General features: G+C 41.9%; 1 protein-coding gene across 1 annotated transcript; it reads right to left on the bottom strand.

Annotated features, from left to right (window-relative positions):
* Positions 1-6,271: 6,271 nt before the first annotated feature.
* Positions 6,272-10,581, bottom strand: LOC131238660 (cyclin-U1-1-like). Its single transcript, XM_058236285.1, has 2 exons — positions 10,060-10,581; positions 6,272-6,726 (listed from the first exon to the last, which is right to left on the bottom strand). Exons 1-2 carry the CDS (start codon positions 10,434-10,436, stop codon positions 6,450-6,452), a joined length of 654 nt encoding a protein of 217 aa, XP_058092268.1. The 5' UTR covers positions 10,437-10,581; the 3' UTR covers positions 6,272-6,449.
* Between the last annotated feature and the right edge of the window lie 8,989 nt (positions 10,582-19,570).

Genomic DNA, 19,570 nt, shown 5'->3' on the forward strand with positions numbered 1-19,570 from the left:
GGATTGAATGGTATTAGGGTGGATGGCATGGATTTCAAGATAATAATGTTGTTGTCAATGGATTGTCTTTAGATCCACGGAATTGCTATATCCCGGAATTGATATATCGAATCTGTTTGGCAGGCCCAACCAATTCCAAGGTTAAACCTTCCCATCCCTTCCAATCCGTCAAACCAAACACGTCCCGGATAAATTTTAACAGATTAGGGTGGATTGGATGGGATTTAAAGCTAATAATGGTGTTGTAAGTGGATTGTCTTAAGATTGGTGGGATTGCTAAATTCCCGGATCAGATCACCCGGTCTGTTTGGCACGCCTGGCCAATCCGGACCAAACGGGCCCTCACATGTCCGAGCTACTTGATGGTGGAACAACCTTATCTTTTTGGCCAGATCATTTATAAGTTGGGTCCACCTGGTGCACCGATCCGATGCTCGGAGCGTATTGCATGTGCCCTGGGGCTGTGTGGGGTCCACAGAGATGTTGGTGACAAATCTACTCCGTCCATCTGTTTTTAAATACCACTGTAGGATAGGATTCTAAAAATAAGGTATATGCAAGACTCAGTTGGGTCACACCATCATAACAGTGGGAACACCAACGTCTGCTGTTGAAGCCTTCTTAAAGCTGACCATGATGTTTATATGCCATCCAAACCGTTCATAGAATTATTACCACTCGGATAAACTGTAGGAACAAATATCATCCTGATACAAAACTTCTGTCACTGTGAAACAATCAATCCCCACTATTTCGTGTGGTATGGCCCACATAAGTCTTGGATCTGGCTGATTTTGAAAATTCTGTCTATCGTGTCTTTCAAAAACAGATGGACGGAGTGGATTTGTCATGGACATCTCTATTGGCCCCACACAACCCCAGGCAGGGAGATATGTCTATGACCTGGGTACCGGTAAACCGCTCCCTCGGATATTCTATTTCTACGGATGGGATGGGCTAGGAGCTGGACTCACGTGATCAAGCATGTGAGCGAAAGTATGTCGGAGATCCAACCCGTGGCAACGGTGGAGATTGACTGCCCAAAATTCAACTCATAACCTTGAGGCATGTAAAGCAGTGCCCATCCACATGCGGTCACACGTGGCAAACTGAAGCACTTGTATGAGATCTTCTGCCTCAGGAAACGAACATTTTACTAAGGTGGTCCACAACTTACTGATTAAACTGATGATTAAAAGAATATATTCTAACCATTCATTTGTTTTGATGTGCTGTGGCCCACCTGATGAATGAAATAACCTGAATTTAATGCCAGAATATCTAGGCTGTGTATATGACCCAATGGAAAGCTCAGATCGCACACGTGAGGCCACGTACTGATACTTTGTGCCCGTGAATGGATGTGTACTGCTCCCACACGCGCGTGTGAGTTCACAAACCTCGAAATAAGATAAAATAAAATAAAGTTCAAAAGTTCCAATGGACTATGGACTCGGACGAAAGTGGACCACACCATAGGAAACAGTGGGATTGCACACTGACTTACTCGGTGCACTTTTATCGTAATGAGTAAACTCTGTTAGACCCACCATGAATGTGTACGGTTTATCCACGCCGTCCATCCGTTTTTCCAGTTCATTTTAGGCCGTCAGCTCAAAATTGAAACACATCCAAAGCTCAAGTGGACCACACTATAGGAAACATTGGGAATAATTACTTCCACCATTGAAACCTTCCTTACGGCCACAGTCATGTTTATTTGTCATCCAACCTGTTTATAAGATTATACATACATGGATGTAGGGAAAACACAATTATCAACTTGATCCAAAACTTCTATTGACTCTAAGAATTTTTCAACGGTGGAGGTTCAATTCACACTTTCAACGGTGAAAGAATTTTTCATACTGTTTTGGTAAAACGGATGGACTAATCTCAACCATCCAGTCAGCTTCATTCAATTCAAATTCTAAATATAGCAAAAATGTCAGTGATCTGGTCAGGTAGTAGGAATATGTCGTATTCTCATTGATCGGACAAAATCTGACCTTATAAATGAATGGTTAGAAAATGCTGGCAACGGTTAGCGTTGAAACACTGAAAGTCTACCAAGTGGACAGCTAGGATCGTCCAAACTATGTAATTGGCTGGTAGTATCTGGTCAGGCCACGATCGGATTAGTTGAGGGGTATTTATGGCCTTAAACACACCAATGGGCATGCACTCGTGTTTGACAAGTTGGGCTTGAAATGGGATCATTAAATTACCAATATACATTTATGATTCGAGATTATATGTATATATATAGGGAGAGGGAGAGAGCGATGCTCACACACAACTAGTTGGACACTGCGTTTTGGTGCAACTAGCTTGGCATTTAATGTCGAGAGGGGGCGTTTGCTTCACCTCAGCTTTTTAAGAGGTTTTTTTAGGTTTTTTTTAGAATGATTCCCAGCTCGGGTGGGCCCCCACCATGGTATAAATGGAAAATTCACCTTGACCATCATGTATGTCAACCCATGTTAGGCATAGGAACCAAAATTCAACTCCATCCATGGTGTAAGTGGACCGCAAAATTAGAAATAGTGTGCAAAAAAAGCTTACCTTTCAAAATAATTCCTTTAATAAGGTACACTTTAATTAAGTTTGACCCTGAATTTTGAGTTCTACGTCTAACTTTTAGTGTGACATCTAATGGTTGGAGTTGATTTCATTTACTCATGATTGTGAGTCTTGTAAAAATCAGAGGTTGACATCTCTCCCTCTACTGTTCTATTAGTGCGGCCTACCTGAATCAAAAGTCAGTTTGATATTTTATATCAAGACGTAAAATAAGATGACACATCTAACCGGTCGGAATTGATGTCACAAGCACATCACGATATCACGGTAGACCCAATAAAAGTAAGGTTATTCGTTCCTCTTATGTCGTTAAGCTTCTTCCGTACCATTACGGAAAAAAGTGACGAGTAGAGTTCTTTTTTAAAAAGAGTAGATCAAGTGCAGCCCCTTACTCATGCAACACAGTTTGTCCCTGATCATGCCACCCACATTGATGTAGGTATTGTATATCCACACTATTCATTGGTTTTTTCAACTTATTTTAGAACATTAATCCAAAAAATGAAGTAGTTATAAGTCTACACCATAGGAAATAGTGGATATTGAACTCTTATCATTAAAAATTCCGTAGGGCCCATTGTAATTTTTTAATTGCCAACTAACTTATTGATAAGTTCACAAAGACCTTAATGAAGTACATTAAAAATAAAAAACAAATTTCAGCTTGATTCAAATTGTTGGCCCACAAAAAATTTTAATGGCTAATCACTGCAGTTTTTGTGGTGTGGTCCGCCTGAGAATTTTATCTACTTTATTTTTAGAATCATGTCCAGTCATGAGCTAAAAATATGGATGAAGGGCATGGATATACAATAAGTATATAGGGTAGGCCCGAGGGTTAGGGATGCACAGTCCCGCGTGAGGACAGGCTACACCTAATCCACTCCCACTTTTTTTGGGAATATGCACCTTTTCTCTCGAACTACTAAGAAGTTCAACAACAGGAGAAAAAGCCGACCTTGATTTTTGACATGGTCCACCAAGTGATATATATATAAGATCCACTCCGACCATCAGATGTGCAACTAGGGTTGTACATCGGGCCGAACCAAGTCGAATTGGGCTCAACCCAACCTGGCTCGGTCACCCACCAAACCAGCCTGAACCTAGCCTGGCCCAATCATCGAGCCAACTTGTTCAACCCAAACCCGGCCCGGTTAGCAATCGGGCAAGTTCAAGCCGAGTTCAGGCCAGTTTCGGACCTACGATTTGGATGGCCTTGATTTTTTGACTTTACTCCATTTACTCTATGGGAAGGGCTTTGGCAAGTAACTTGAACGGCCTTGATTTTTGGGAAAGGCTTTTGTTATAGATTTTTGGGACTTTGCTCCATCTACAAAGGGACTCACGATTTGAATGACCTAGATTGCTGTAAATGGTTAGGGTAACTGAGTAAGAATTTAGGATATATATAGGCCGAGTCGGGCCAAGTCGAATCAGGTTTTGTGCCGAACTGGAACCTATCCGAACTCGGCCCGAACTCAATTTCGAACCAAAGAAAATGGCCCATTCCGACTCGAACTCAGTTCCAGGTTGAGCCGAGTCGAGCTTTTTCGGGCCGAGTCGAGCGAGTTAATCGGGCTAGCCCGGTTCGTGTACAGCCCTATGTGTAACCTCACTGTAGGTCTTAAGTAAAAATATAAGGCAAACTCGTAATTCAAGTGAGCACACCAATAGAACATTTGAGGTAGAAACGTCCACCTTTGATTTTTACAAGACCCCGATCATGAATATGTGAAATCCATTCCAACCATTAGATATGATGAAAAATTCTAGGTGTGGGACTATAAAATAAGATCCACACATGATTGAAGTGGGGCTCACCAAATGAATAATTTTGGAGGGTGAGATTTTTCAGCACAGTATTTCTAATTGTACGGTCCACTTGAACCATGGATGGAGTTGATTTTTGGTTCCTATGTCTAACATGGATTGACATGCATGATGGTCAAGGTGAAATTTCCATTAACACCACGATGGGGCCCACCCAAGCTGAGGATCCTTCTCAAACAACCTCTTAAAAAGCTAAGGTGAAGCAAACACCCCCTCTCTCCACCTTAAATGCCAAGCTAGTTGGACCAAAACGCAACATCCAACTAGTTGTGTGCGAGCATTTCTCATATATATATATATATATATATATATATATATATATATATATATATATATATATATATATATATATATATATATATATATATAAAATCTAAGTTCTTTGTTGAATCAACTCACATGGATTAAGTTTTAAATTTTGGTTTGAGTTCATGTACAACGAGTGTACCATTGGGATTGGGTAATGCTATAGAGGTCAATGGTATAAGATTCTTATTGTATTTGGGACACGGTCCAAAGAGGGCAGATTTGGCTTTAAGCTAAGGGATCCAATCATGCCTCAATTCAAACAAATAAATCATCATTTCTCATTTTATTTTATTGTTTAATATTTTTTTTTAATTTTTTCAAATATTATTTATTGATTTTAGCACATTATTTCCAATACTTTATTTATTAATACTCTACGTTTTCTTATACCGTCAGCCTTCAGCTTTTAAAGGCTTAATCAATTATATGACATACATACTTACATAATTAACAAATAAATTGTATAAATAAGTACACTAACAATTATAGTATGGGATAGAACTTTGCATACGAACATGTTGAACAAGGGTAAAGGGACAATCGCACCATAAACAGATGGTGCTTGATTTCCCAATCTTAAGTCGGACTTAATTTTCCTAACCCCGTGGGGACTATATTAAAGATGCATATTTGAGACTTCTGAGACCCGAACACAAAACCTTCAACTCCAAAACCATGATTAAACCGTGTAACCCATTGCATCTAAGACATGGTCCTAAAATTAAATTGTTAGAATAATTCTAAACTCTAATTATGGACAATTTGTATTTTAAAATAGAATACATACCTTTCATTTTTAACCATCTAATAAATGTCCACTTAAGCATAATTTATGACTCACAAGACATCTATACCGGCGCCCATAATTTAAATAGTATATTTTGACCTTTTAAGTATACTTTGCTAAAGTATTAAATTTTTTTCATTGAGTGCGGCTAATATTCTTTTTTTTTTTTGGGTGAGTGCGGCTAATACGTTTGTGTATGCTTACAGAGGGAAGAAAAAAAAAAGGTAAAAAATGATTTCAACGGTGGATGACATGGTCCACTCTAATTTTAAGTTGGACTCTTTTCCAGGCTAGTGTCCTAATTACATGACATGTCATAAAGTCATCATGGTGGGCCCCACAAAACTTTTATTACATGCATGATGAATGATGAATGTAGAAGTAGGCTACTCTCTTTCATGAATTGAAATGACTAACATACCCTTGGTTGAAGACGCATACACATCCCATTTTACTTTTAAAATACCCCCTACCAACTAATTTCAGGGATAAAATTGTCCACGCCACTTATGTTACATATAGTAGATATTAACCGTGGAATTGAGCTGGGCGACACAAAGAAAGCCCAAGTCCATCTCTTGAGCTAAGGAGCTTAGGCTAGGAAAAGGCCAGCCCTGATCATGGCTGGGCTCAGTTGTTAACCACCTGACACCAATTCCATTCACCAGTGTAAGATAAAAAGTCTGGGCTGGGCCTACTTTTCAGCCCTTTAAGCAGAAGGAAGACAAGGCCCAGCCCAGTACAGAAATCTCAATGATGTCCACATAAACAGTATTGAATTTCGACTGCTATTCATCCACATGCCCTCCACCATGAACGGCCCAGATCTAACACACGTATACTACATCAGCTTTTTTTTTTTTTTTTTTAATTACTTGTATTACAAAACCAGCCTACTAAATAATTTCCTACCCATAAAAGAAGCATTTCCTAACATTTAATCAATTACATGAGGTGGTGGTGAAGAACTCTGCTGTGTGTCGCCTACCGATATTTCGGTTTCATCATCGGGTGGATTAGACATGGACTGCTCGATCCTCTGGCCGACGCCACTCCACATCATCTCCTTCTCCAAATGCAGACAATAGCTCTCGAAGACACGTGAGCTAACTGTAACACCGAAATCCAGCAAGAAGAGTAGTTCTAGCTCGAGCCGGTTCAGCTCGGCATTGCTTACGCCTCCGACTCGTGCATAAAATGCATTGTTATAGTGCCTGTACCATAGCAGTGCAAACAAAAATATGAAAAGGATGATCATTCATGTCTACTGGCAATAAGTGTAAGAATTCTATGAGGTGGGCCTTATTGATCAACGGTCTATATTGTCCTAAGGGTTGGATAATGTGATCAAGTGCACCATTAGACCCCACTAAGTTATGATGTTTCTAGAATTTGTGTAATGGGTGGAATGCTATAGTTGTAATACACAAACAATATTCAAGTGGAACTGGGTATTCAAGTTGAACTGGGATTACCAAACTTGTGTGGAGCTATAGGGAGAGGACGCGGATTGCATCCTACCCCCGCCTGGACGGTAATTCGTCCGAGTAGGGATCTGTGGGGCCCACCATGATGTTCGTTTTTTATCTACCCTGTTCATCGATTTCTAAGATCATTTTAAGCTATAATCCTAAAAAGGAGGCAAGTACACAACTTCAATGGACCACACTAAAGGAACCTGCGGTGATAATGACACCCACCGTTTAAACCTTTCTAAGAGCCACCGTGATGTTTTTTACCAACCAACCTATTCATAAGGTCATGTAGACGTGGATGAAGTGAAAACAAAAATAATAGCTTGATCCAAAACTTTTCCAACTCCCGAGAAGTTTTTAATGGTGTATATTCAATCCCCACTTTGTGGTCTACTTAAGCCTTGGACCTGCCTCATTTTTTAGATCATAACTTAAAACAATCTGAGAAAAACGATGAACGGCGTGGATAAAACACTTACATCACGGTGGGCCCCACAGAGCCCTGACTGGACAGATTGTCGTCGAGGTGGCAGCATAGTACGCAATCCACGTCCATAGGGAGAGGAGTTTTGATGGATTTCAAATTATTCTACCCTCTATAGTTATAAGAACAGGGCTGAGTCCCAATAAAACATCATGGACAGAAGCAAGAATCCTATTAAAGCTTCTCTGAGGATATAAGGAGCGGAAGACTCCAGCATCCAACAGACGTATAGCATGGCGTCCCAACAAAGTAAGCCATTTAGTCCTTTTGATTTTCATCTTTGTGCAAACACCACAAGGTCTTGCAATTCGGCATATAGTCTTACAATAAGTGCATTTGAATTAAAATTGGGCCATGGCATCTAGGCCCATCTGTCTGAAATGGGCTATCCATGGGCTTCACTACCGACATACTGAGACCTGAGATTCCATGCCCAACGGCCTACTAATTGGCTAAGGTTCTATCTGGGCGTTGGACTGGGTCCTTAGCTAGCTATCTGAGAAGCTTAGTCTTGTTCTTTGATGATGGGCAGGGAGAGACCAAGCCCTGGCCCACCCCAGCCCAGTTGCAAGTTGTAACACAACCCATCAAACTCAAACATGTCCTTTGCTAATTGATGGATGATGCATGAGAAACATAGTGTATGTTTTCGATTCGGACATTTGGGGCCAATTTTCTGTTGGGCCACACTATCTATACGGTGGCCGATCCCTTTTTCCCCGGCTCAAACCCGGGTGTCGCTTGATCAAGAAAAAACTCAGAATTCCTTATCTTGCTAAGACTAGGACTGTCATAATTGGTTTTAAAAATCCTCGGGGGTTCTACAAAAGACTTTCAATTACTTCTTAAAAAAGTCAGGTGTGGCTCTAAGAATCCTCAAGGGTTCTATAAAAGACTTTCAATTATTTTCAAAAAGTCAGGTTTGGACTATTGATTACTATTAGTGATAGGTTTGGACTATTTATTTGATTTATCAATCAAATCAAATCAATAGTCAGATTCAATTGTGAGATTCAGAACTACGAAAGGGACTACAAATATAAGTATCTAAAGGAAATGTACCAAAAATATCTGGCGTTAGAAGATTTTAACAACCAATCTTTAAACTTTTTCAGTTGAATGGGAACTATTGTTGCATTTCTTTTCTTAACTGTCGATTTGTAGATGGCATATTAGAAGGTCCCACCACGAGGATATATTTTAGGCATGGAGAAGATATGGATGGTCCATCGGCCGTCGGATGTGTTGGTTGCCTAATTAAAGAATAGACCCCACTTGTCAAAATTGAAAACCTAAATAGGTAGTGTATCCAGTAATCTGCATTTTCGTAACTAGGCAAGCGACTCGGCTCGAGTAACGGCCTTGCGCTAAGTCAGCTTAGCCACCAAACTGACTCAACTCAGTTTTTAGTTGAGTAGCTCAGGCATGACCTGTGATGATCGCGCACGGCCCAAGCCATGCGAACTGCAGCCCCACCACCCACTTTTGTGCAAGATCTTGGCTGTGGATTAGGTGTGCCTCATCATGCATGACATATGGGAAAAATGCACTTGAAACCCTAGACATGCTATTAGACACCCAGGAACTTCCTAAATGGCCTTACATTTAAGCCCAACCCTAACCCTAGCCTAGTATTCCAGCCATTTTCAAACTTTCTTCAATTCAACCTATAAGAAACGTAGGCATTTTTACTAATGTTACATACACTGAAACTTGTTGTATAAACCTTTTCAACTCCCCTTTGATATCCGAACCCAAAACAACCCAGACCTAGACCATTGATTCAATGAGCCATCACCTTAATTATTTATTAGCCATAACCCAAATATTTAGATTCTTGATTACCAGCAGGGTGACCTTTGCCACGACTTGCGATGAGACCGATTGACTAGCCATAGAACTAACAACACACCTAGTCTTGGTGCATAACATATAAGACTTCTACTAGGTTAACCATACATGATCATCGATTTTGATATGACCATTGTATTATTTAGATTAAGTAATCTAGTGGGCCCTACTACAGTTGTGATTGATACAGATAGGTTTGGAGCTAAATACTTGATATACATATTCCCAAACATATCTTTATCGATCACAACTGTAGTAGGGCCCACTATGCTGCTTAATCTGAAGAATCCATTGGTCATATTAAAACTGAGGATCATGTGTTGCCCACCTGATAAAAGTCTCACATAACTTATACACAAAATATTGCTAATCCAATTCACTTCATTGCTGCTTAGATTCTTATATTGGCCAATTTAAATTGGACATTCTTAGATTGGTCCAATCCAAATCAACCAATCCAAGATGTCTAGCAAACAAAAGATTGGACATTCCAAGTCCAAAGTCACCAATCCAAGTCAGGGATTCACGCTTTCCCACAGTTAATAGAAAGTCCCACCATACCTAAAACCTTTAAAATAATAATAATAATAATAATAAATTAAAATAAATTTTTTTTAAAAAAAAAAAAAAAAAAACCTCAATAGATGATAAAAACACTACAATTGAAATCCCCAAAACTAAAATTCATCCAAAAATAATAAAAAATCAAAAGAATTGAGATGAGTGAGGAAACTTACACATCATCAAGGACCTTCGACGCGACCATAACACTAGTAACAATCAATCTATGTACGTTGAGCGACATGACGAGCGAGTCGGGGTGCTTGTGCATTAATCGGTCAATGTATACGAATCCGACGACGAAACACGACGGACTACAACTGACATACTTATAAATTCTCTCCAAGTATTTGAAAATGCTGATATTTGGAGCACGTACTCCATGAAACACGCTTAAACCCTTGCCCGACTCCATCAATGGCTCAATTGGGTGCGACCCCACCTGGTCGTTGCGGGCCACTAGCCGTTCTAGCACGAACGATAGCACCGTTAGGACCCGCGGCGTGGTCGACTCGGCCTCCAGCGTGATGTCATCGTCACCGTTGATCAGCATCTATGGAAGTAATTGGTCACTATTTACACCATTTCTGATGGAGGTTCTTCTCTTTCTTCATTTTCTCTCTATGTAAGAAAATGGGATATTCTACAACTGTGCAATGTGAGGTGGAGGTTTGCTAGAATACATAACGATGTATTGCAATGATCCAAACCGTTTATATGATAGGCCTCAACACTGATGGGGATATCTAAAAAGCAAAACTCTTATATTGGAGTGTTTCCACCGTTCATTTTGGTATTTTCCTTTGTATATATATATGGACGGTCTCCTTAACTCTTGAATAAATCAAAGGGATAAAATATTTTTGCGTGAGAGTGTTTTTGGGATCCCCATACATTTTGAGGCCCACCGTATTAACGGTTTGGGTCATTGACAAGAACCTCGATCCAACGGTTACAGATGTAGGTGTGGCCCCAGATCATGCACACGGTTGAGAGAGTTGGATTGCGATGGCTTCACTTGCGAGTATCGATTGAATTCTCCTCTACGCCGCAGGTGTATCGCATCGCGCACGTTATCTATTAAGAGTATCCTGCACTAAATTCTCGACACGTGTCCATTCTTTTTTATCTTCGTTTGGGCTATCCAAGTTGTGGTTGAAACTAAAGCTGCAGAAATGGGGTTTGGATTTTATGATCTGTACAACGCACGAAACTTGTACGGAGCAGATTGTTTGCAGGTTTTTGAATTGTGGATGGAATTAGGTGGCATACATACAGTCCATCTGGACCGTCCAATTGATAGCAGCAAAAGAATTACATATGGAAAAATCAAGTGGTTGAGATCACCCTCTGGGTTTCTCGGCTATACTCCATCAGCAGTGAGAACCCAAGGTTTGGACGGCTGCGATAGACATACGTTTAAGCCACATGAGGGGTGAATGAGTTGCCACAACTTAATAGTCTTTGACAAACGCACACCATATTCATCGGAACCGAAGACTAATTTAATTTTGGACAGAGATCCAGGAGCTCCTCATCCGAATCTTTGTATTGAATTTTCATAGATTAATACTCTGGTGGATGACGGTCCATACTCCACATTCCAATGCATTCAAAATTTGTACATACGACATGTATATCAATCAATCCGTCCGAATCAAGGGGTCAATTAGTCTGATTGAACGATCTTCATCTATGATTAAATGACGTTTTCCGTTGAATTTAGACCGTTGGCTACTTTTTATTTCAAACGTCCATTAAATGTCAGCCAATCAGCTAGTAAACAAATCAGGTCCATGTAATTTGTGTTTGGGGATCCACAAAAGAATGGGGCCCACCATTTGGACATTTGCGGATGTACAATTTCTTAATGCTTGTGTATACCATAGTAGTACCATCAGACCCTGCATGAGCATGACATGAGGATGGAAGTTGTTCTGGAATCGTCCTAAGATATTTTAAAGAATAAAAACTTTGATACTCCGGTAGAGCATGATGGATGATACTCAGGCACTCAAGAAATTACTTAGAATTTTCAGTCTTGGTATAAAATTAATGCTTAGTAACCGTCCAGGTCATAGGAGCATGTTTTGATGTCATGAAAAAATTGGGCTTATTTCATCATTTGGCAATAGTCCACTAAAAGGTTAAATATTTGGTGGCTAGGATTTTCTAACCCCAATAATGTTTTTTTTTTTTTTTTCATTCTCCATCTTCAGTTGCACACAAAAAATTAATGGCATGAATAAATGGACCAATGGCCCCACTTATAAGAAATGGGTGCATTCCCAGCAGAAGCGGATTGCATACTGAGTAAACTGTGGGGCCCACCATGGATGTATGTGTTTTATCCACGCTGTCCATCCATTTTTCCAAATCATTTCAGAGCACGAGGAAGCGGATTGTACTGAGTAAACTCTGTGAGGTCCAACGTGATTTAAATATTTTATCTACTCCGTCCATCCATTTTAACAGATAATTTTAGGTCTCAATCCCAAAAATAAAATATATCCAAATCTCAAGTGGACCTCACCACGGGAAATAGTGTGAATTGAAATTCTACTATTGATGTTTATTTGTCATCCAACCTGTTTATAATATTTGTGTTTTCCGTTCATCCATGTCTGTGTAATCTTATAAACAGGTTGGATGACAAATAAACATCACATCGCTGTGGGCCCTAGCAAGATTTCAACGGTGGATGTCATTATTCGCATTGTTTCCTTTAGTGTGGTCCACTTGATCTTTGGACATATTTCTATTTGAGACTCAACCACTAAAATGATATGGAAAAACGGATGTACAACATGGATAATCCATTTGTAGTAGGCCCAAATGAGTTTACTTTGTACAATAAAAGCGTAACTCAGTACGCAATCATAATTCAGAGTGGTGAACCACAGTAGGGATAATGATGTCCACCGTTGTAGCCTTTTTAGGGCCAACAATGACGTTTCTTTGTCATCCAACCTGTTCCCGAGGTCATACAGACATATACGGAAAAGAAAAAAAAAAAACAGTTAAAGTATCAGCTTATATTTCAACGGTAGGTGTGGAATTAACAATATTTTAACTAAAATGATTTTTAATTTCTTTTTTTAAAGGATGCATCAGGGCTATTCTTCCTCATGGAAGGAAGAAGATCAATAGCTGTTTGAATTGAGAAATCCAACTTACCAATGGGAACTAAATTAAATAATTTATGCCTGGATCATTTCTTGTTTAGACATTTGTGCATTTCCCTTTTGGGTAATTCTGAACTTCCACCACCTTGGGGGAACTACATCAACATCGATTACTTGATGTATTCAAAATTCGTCCATCTGAACCGCCCAATCCATGGTCCACCTCCCAGATAAGATTTATTCAAAGATTCCCATTAGTAATACTTTCCTAAACTTCCAATCAACTAATTCTTTTTGTTAACAGCAATAACGATAATCCGACTACTGTTAACTTTTGGGCCATCCAATTTTCGATGCCACGTACCAAACCAGAATGGATTCGACTGAGCCCGAGCTGACTCAGACAAATAGCAATTCATTTAAGCAACATCAAACAAACAAACGACTCTTTTCCAGTAGAATTGTAATTTATTTATGGGACTCCCATGCTGTGTACCACCACATGTATTCTTGTCTGAATTACAGCCAGAGCGACGGCACTTGCAATTGAATGAAAGAATGCATCAGTACATGATAGTAGTTTCATGCAAGAAAATGCATCAGTACCGACGGTAGTTTAATGTAAGGAATGTGTCGGTAGATGTTACAAGTTTCAAATGCAGTCACACATCCCCATAGATGAACAAGGCATCAGCCAAGAGTAAAAGGTCCATTTGGGTGCATGTTGCCATGGATTCACTAAGCCCAGTCAGAATTCAACTCATTGAGTAAAGGTTCATTTGGGTACATGCCACCATGACTAAGTTCTAAGCACTCACCCATGTGGACACTACTTAAGTTCGCCTATCCCCCGCGTGCACCACCGAATTCTAGATGTCGATGACTAGCCAAGGACACAAGCAAGCACAAGAGATTGGAATGCCTAAGCTTGTATTGCACTAAAGTAGGAAAGGTTAGGTAGCAGAGCCAAGGCTACAAGCCTAAAAACAAAAAATTAAAATCCTTGAGACCAGGAACAATAGCCGCCCATTCTATTAATAATTTTTTCGCTTTAGAACCCATGGATTGCTGCAAGAATTGAGAGTTGTTGAAGCATCTGTCGTTCCGCTCCTTCCAAATCGCCCACCAGATAGCGAGGATAAACATTCTCCACACCCGTGATCTGACTTTGCCCAACTTGAATCCGTGCCAATAAGCTAGCATGGAAGAAGCAGAGGCCGGGGTACACCCGCTGATGTTAAATCTATTGACGAAGTCGAAGCGGATCTAGGATATGAAGGGGCAGTGGACCAGAAGGTGGTCGACAGATTCCTCGTCGGCCATACAACATAGGCAGATGTTAACGAGTTGCATTCCTTTCTTCTTCAAATTGTCGATTGTAAGGATCAGATTCTTTGCCGCCAACCAGCCAAAACAGGGGTATTTAGGAGGAGCAGAATATCTCCATATGATCGGAGTGGCCGGGGTGTCTGAGGAGGGGCGGGGGGCAATGACTGCATATAGGGATTTAACCGAAAAGCGGGAGGTTTTGTCCCTCAACCAAATGAGTTTGTCTAGGTCAGACTGAGACGAGTTCACTCTTGAGAGGCATTCGAGGAGATCTACGTAGTCGCTGACCTCCCAATCTTGAAGATTTCTGCTGCAAGAGATGTCCCAAACTATTCCCGAATTGGATATAGAATAAAAGGTGGCGACAGGGCTGTTTTTCACCACGGTCAGGTTGTAGATAGATGGGAATCTGTCCTTTAACGTTGTCTCCCCCAGCCAGAGGTCTTCCCAGAAGCGAATCGCTAAACCGTTCCCTAGGACAAAACTAGTATTCACGACGATAGCTTTTTTGGAACGAAGGATCCCTCTCCAGATGTGTGAGGTTCTATAAGCGGATGAATCTTTGGTCCACCACCCTCCCGGAGAAGACCCATATTTTCCTTTGACTATGATGTTCCATAAAGCTTCTGGTTATGTTCCCAATATCCAAGACCATTTGCCCAAAAGGGCATGATTCATCACTTTCAGGTTCTTTATACTCGCGCCTCCTTCTCGGAAGTGATTACAAATTTCCTGCCAATCTAAGAGATGAAATTTCTTTTGGTTTTCCTTATCGCACCATAAGAAGTCCCTTCGCAGATTATCTATCCGACGCAGGATTGAGAATGGGCATTTAAAAAGGGACATGAAATATATGGGGATATTGGATAAAGGTACTTTAATAAGGGTGAGCCTACCCCTCATGGATAGATACCTACACTTTCATCTAGCCAACATCTTCTGGACCTTCTCGACTATCTTGTCCCACATAGCGATCAGAGGGGGGCCATGGACGAGAGGGAGACCCACAAACGTCGTCGGGAAGGAAGTAGCAGAGCAGCCCAATGACTCAGCGTAATCGGATAGATCCTGCTCAGATATGTTAACTCCCAAAACCTTGGATTTAACCATATTTATTCTCAGGCTCGAAACTGCCTCAAAGCATCTAAGAGATGTATGGAGATTGGAAATGTAGACTGGGTCTGCTTTAGCCATGATTAGAGTATCATCAACAAATTGAATATGTGATATCGGAGGAGTACCTGGCATGGATATTCCTCTAAGAATACCAGCGCTTTGACCCATGAACAACATCTGAGAAAGGGCTTCTCCAATCGTAAGGAAGAAGAGGGGAGATAGAGGGTCTCCTTGGCGTAAACCTCTCGAGGAGGGAAAGAATCCCTTCGGAACTCCGTTAAGAAGGACCAAAAAGTGAGCCGATTCGATGCAAGCCTTGATCCATCTTCTCCATTTATCACCAAAACCCATATGGAGAAGCATGTAACATAAAAACCCCCAATCAACGTAGTCGTAAGCCTTCTCGATGTCGAGCTTACAGAAAATACTTCTCTGGCCAGATCTATGACAAGAGTGGAGAACTTCATTTGCTATCAATGCGCCATCGATAATCTGCCTGCCCTTTATGAATGCATCCTGGTTTTTCGATATCAATTTTCCCATGACTATAGATAGTCCCATGGACAGAATTTTGGCCAAAATTTTATTGGGGTTGCCAATCAGGCTGATGGGCCTGAAATCGAAAAATGAATTTGCGCCTGCGACTTTAGGAATGAGGGCAATGAACGAGGTGCCAATGCCTTTGGATAACTTACCTCTGGAATGGAATTCTGATAAGAAATCCATGACATCAAGTCGAACGGTGGCCCAGAAGGTATGGTAGAAGCTAATGGGAAAACCGTCTGGCCCTGGGGATTTGTCTCCTGCCATCGCATCTAAGGCGTCTTTGGTTTCCTCTTCCGTGAATGGCTTCTCTAGAAGTTCCACCCCCGACCTCAACAACAAAGAAAACGTGATTCCATCCAGACGAGGCCTGGTCCATCCTTTTGAGGAAAGAACAGATTTGAAGTGGGCCATCGCAAGGTCCGCTATCTCCTTTTTGTCGTCGATTTGCCTTCCATCGATAGTAATGATGTGGATGGCCTTAGCCCTAGCTCTCATGTTGGCTAAATTATGAAAATATTTAGTGTTTTTGTCACCCTTTGAGATCCATTTAGCCATTGACTTCAACTTCCAAGTTAATTCATCTTCTAGAGCTCTGGAAGAGATTGACTGAATAATCTAAATTCTTCGTGAGAGAACCTTCGTCGAGAGAGTTTCATCATCAGATCTGGTGTCAATTCGTTAAAGCTCAGCGAATAAAGCCTCAGTTTCGAGCTCTCTCTTCCGGAATTCTTCTACCTTCCAATCTTTGATTTTGGCCTTTAAAGATCTGAGTTTGGAAATCAGCCTGTGATCGGCGAAGCCTTCCACCTGGAATGAAGACCACCAGTCCACGACATGCTGTTTGAAACCTTCAGAGTTGAGCCAAGCTGAATTAAATTTGAAGGGTTTCGGGCCCTAGTTTACTTCCACCTCCGATAATAAAATAGGGCAGTGATTTGAAGTCATTCTTGGGAGAGTGATCTGATTGAGGGAAGGGAATTCATCGATCCAGTTCGTAGATAGGAGAAATTGATCCAGCCTCGACTGAATAGAGGTTCTGTGCCCATTGGACCAAGTAAATTTGGCTCATGAGAGAGGAAGATCCACAAGTTCCTAACCCCGAATCCAATCAGAGAAGGATTGCATAGCATGGGTCACTGTCCTTTTGCAGGAGTGCTCCTCCACAAAACGGATCACGTTGGAGTCTCCTACATAGCAGCAAGGGCCTGAAAAGGATTGTCTCATAGCGGTCAGCTCGTCCCAAAAGGACGATCTTAAGGAATCGTCATTAGGACCATACACAGAAATAACGATACAATGAAATTTTGAGAACTTATCTTGTAAAATAACCGCTATAGAGAAAGAGCCCGACAACGAGAAATGTAAGTCCCACTTGGAGGATTTCTAAGCAATTAGAATGCCTCCCGAAGATCCGGCTGCATCCAGAGACACGAACCTAGCATCCTGAGCTGACCAAAGCGTGGCAAAGAGCCTTTCAAAGAAGATAGGAACTTTAGTTTCCAGAAGGCAGATGACATCCGGATTCTTTCTCCTGATAGATTCTTTAATAAGGCTCCACTTCTGCTTAGAGCCTACTCCCCTCACGTTCCAAGAGAGAATTATCATTGAGGAACTGATTTGCCCCGATTACCCTTCCGTCCCCGTCTTACAGTAGACACGGAGGCTGAAGCCGGAGAGGATTGTAGACTAAGAAGTTCCCTGTTGTTGGCAGATCGGACGACCCGTTTAGAAGGGGTCTTAAATGGAGAGAGGGGTCTTCCCCTGTTCTCAATAAAGTGGAAGAACCTTGAATAGTCTTCTGTCCTATTCCCAAACGAAAGACCCAGAGATCGACCCACATGACCCACTGCGTCACGAATCCATTTTTTATTTTGGAGTTTGTCGAATAGTTCCTCTCTAGAATCGGCTTCCGTAGGCTTCAGTATGGATTCATCCTATTGCTAAAGGGGGATCTCTGAACACATCTGAAGTGGTTCTGCCACAATCACGTCGCTGAAGAGTTCCTCCTGAAACAGAGTGAGGGGACCCAAATCCGCCCAATCCCTACTATGAGAAGCAAAAAAGGCGAGGGATGAAAGGAATGATGAGGCGGACATGGACTCAGAGAGCGGACTATCTGACATTTCTCCTCTGAAAGAATCGTCACCCAGAACAGGTTGAGAAAGATGACGGGAAGGTGGAATGGGAAGGGTTAGGGTGTGGGTAGTAGGTTGAGGGTTTTCGGGTCTGACAGTCGGGTAAGGGTAAAGTGTAGGGTTGGGATTTAAGGGAACGGATTCGGAAATATTAAGAGAGGGCCATTTGTTAGGGAAAAAATGGATCCGGGTCGAGAAGGGACTCGCCTCGACACCCGATAAGTCCAAGAGAGACGTCAGACGGGGAGAGGATGCCTTGTCATCCATCCGAGTGGCTCTGATGACATCTAAGGGATGATTAAGGGACACGCATCGACAATCTGCAGCTGATGGGGCGTCTGTGTTGGGTGTAGGTGACATGTGGCGACTCGAGAGGCCGTGTGATTGCACGGACGCTGTCTGAAAGGAGGACAGATTCGCCGCTCAAGGAGACTTCGCTGACACCCTGTGACGTGGCTGAATCACAAGCTCTGAGGGAAGCTTCTCGCAGACGGAAAAGATCTCGTCAGGCAGTCAAGAAGTGGGCGTGGAGGAGATGCTGCCTGGCGTCTGTCATGATTGATGACCGCTAAACTCGACCCTACCATCTGGTTCATCGGTGGTCCGGAGGAGAACGGGATCGGTGCTCCTTCTTCCCGCGAAGTCCCCTGCAACTGAACCGATGAAAGATCTCCCGACTCTCTTGACCTCCATACGTCACCCCATCTGGGCTGGATGGAATTAGGGGGTTCCTTCCGGATCGGTAGCATGATGATCCTGTCGTCTACCTTTACGCGCACATGGGATGGGAGAGGACTGCCTTTCTTACGTCTCACCCGGGCTCGGATAACGCCTAGCTCCAACCCTAGTTGCATCTTGGAATCCATTTCCAGGAGGAATCCCAGGCTAGATGTAGCGGCTATGAGAAATTCGTCGTACCAGCATTCCATTGGGATATCCCATATTAGGACCCAGATATTCTCTTTACCAAATATGGAGTATTCCTCCCACGCCAGAACCTTGACGACCGGCCGGAAGGCATGAAGGTGACCCGCCATTGTTAGCATATCCGGGTTGAGGCCAGGACAAACCCTAACCCAGAGGGCGTGATAACCTAGAGGCTTGATATCAGAATTAACGTAGTGGAACCTTGTGCACTCTCTGATCCATTCCCTCACTGTCGGTATGGAAGCCCCGTCTCTTGTTATGATAACCACGGATTTGGCCAAATCAGCTCTGTTTTTATCGAAAATGGCCTGATCTACAGTAATAGTGTATTCCAATTGCTCTTTTGAGTTTTCCTGACGAGGGCAAAAACTCGGGGCGGCCTGTGTTCCTACCGGGTTCGAAGGGGAAGGGATGCTTTCCTTAGGGCTATTGCTGCCATTGGTGAGGGCATCTCTAAAAGAGACGCCTTTCGAACGGGGAGGAGGTGGTTGTGGGAGGGTACTCTATAA

This window comes from Magnolia sinica, chromosome 1 (assembly GCF_029962835.1).
Source record: "Magnolia sinica isolate HGM2019 chromosome 1, MsV1, whole genome shotgun sequence".
Taxonomy (NCBI): Eukaryota; Viridiplantae; Streptophyta; class Magnoliopsida; order Magnoliales; family Magnoliaceae; genus Magnolia; species Magnolia sinica.

Excerpts from the sequence above, each read along its gene's own strand:
- LOC131238660 (XM_058236285.1), bottom strand. The coding sequence starts at position 10,436 with ATGCTGATCAACGGTGACGATGACATCACGCTGGAGGCCGAGTCGACC. Across the intron at positions 6,727-10,059 it reads TCGAAGGTCCTTGATGATGT|GCACTATAACAATGCATTTT; the intron begins GTAAGTTTCCTC and ends GCTATGGTACAG.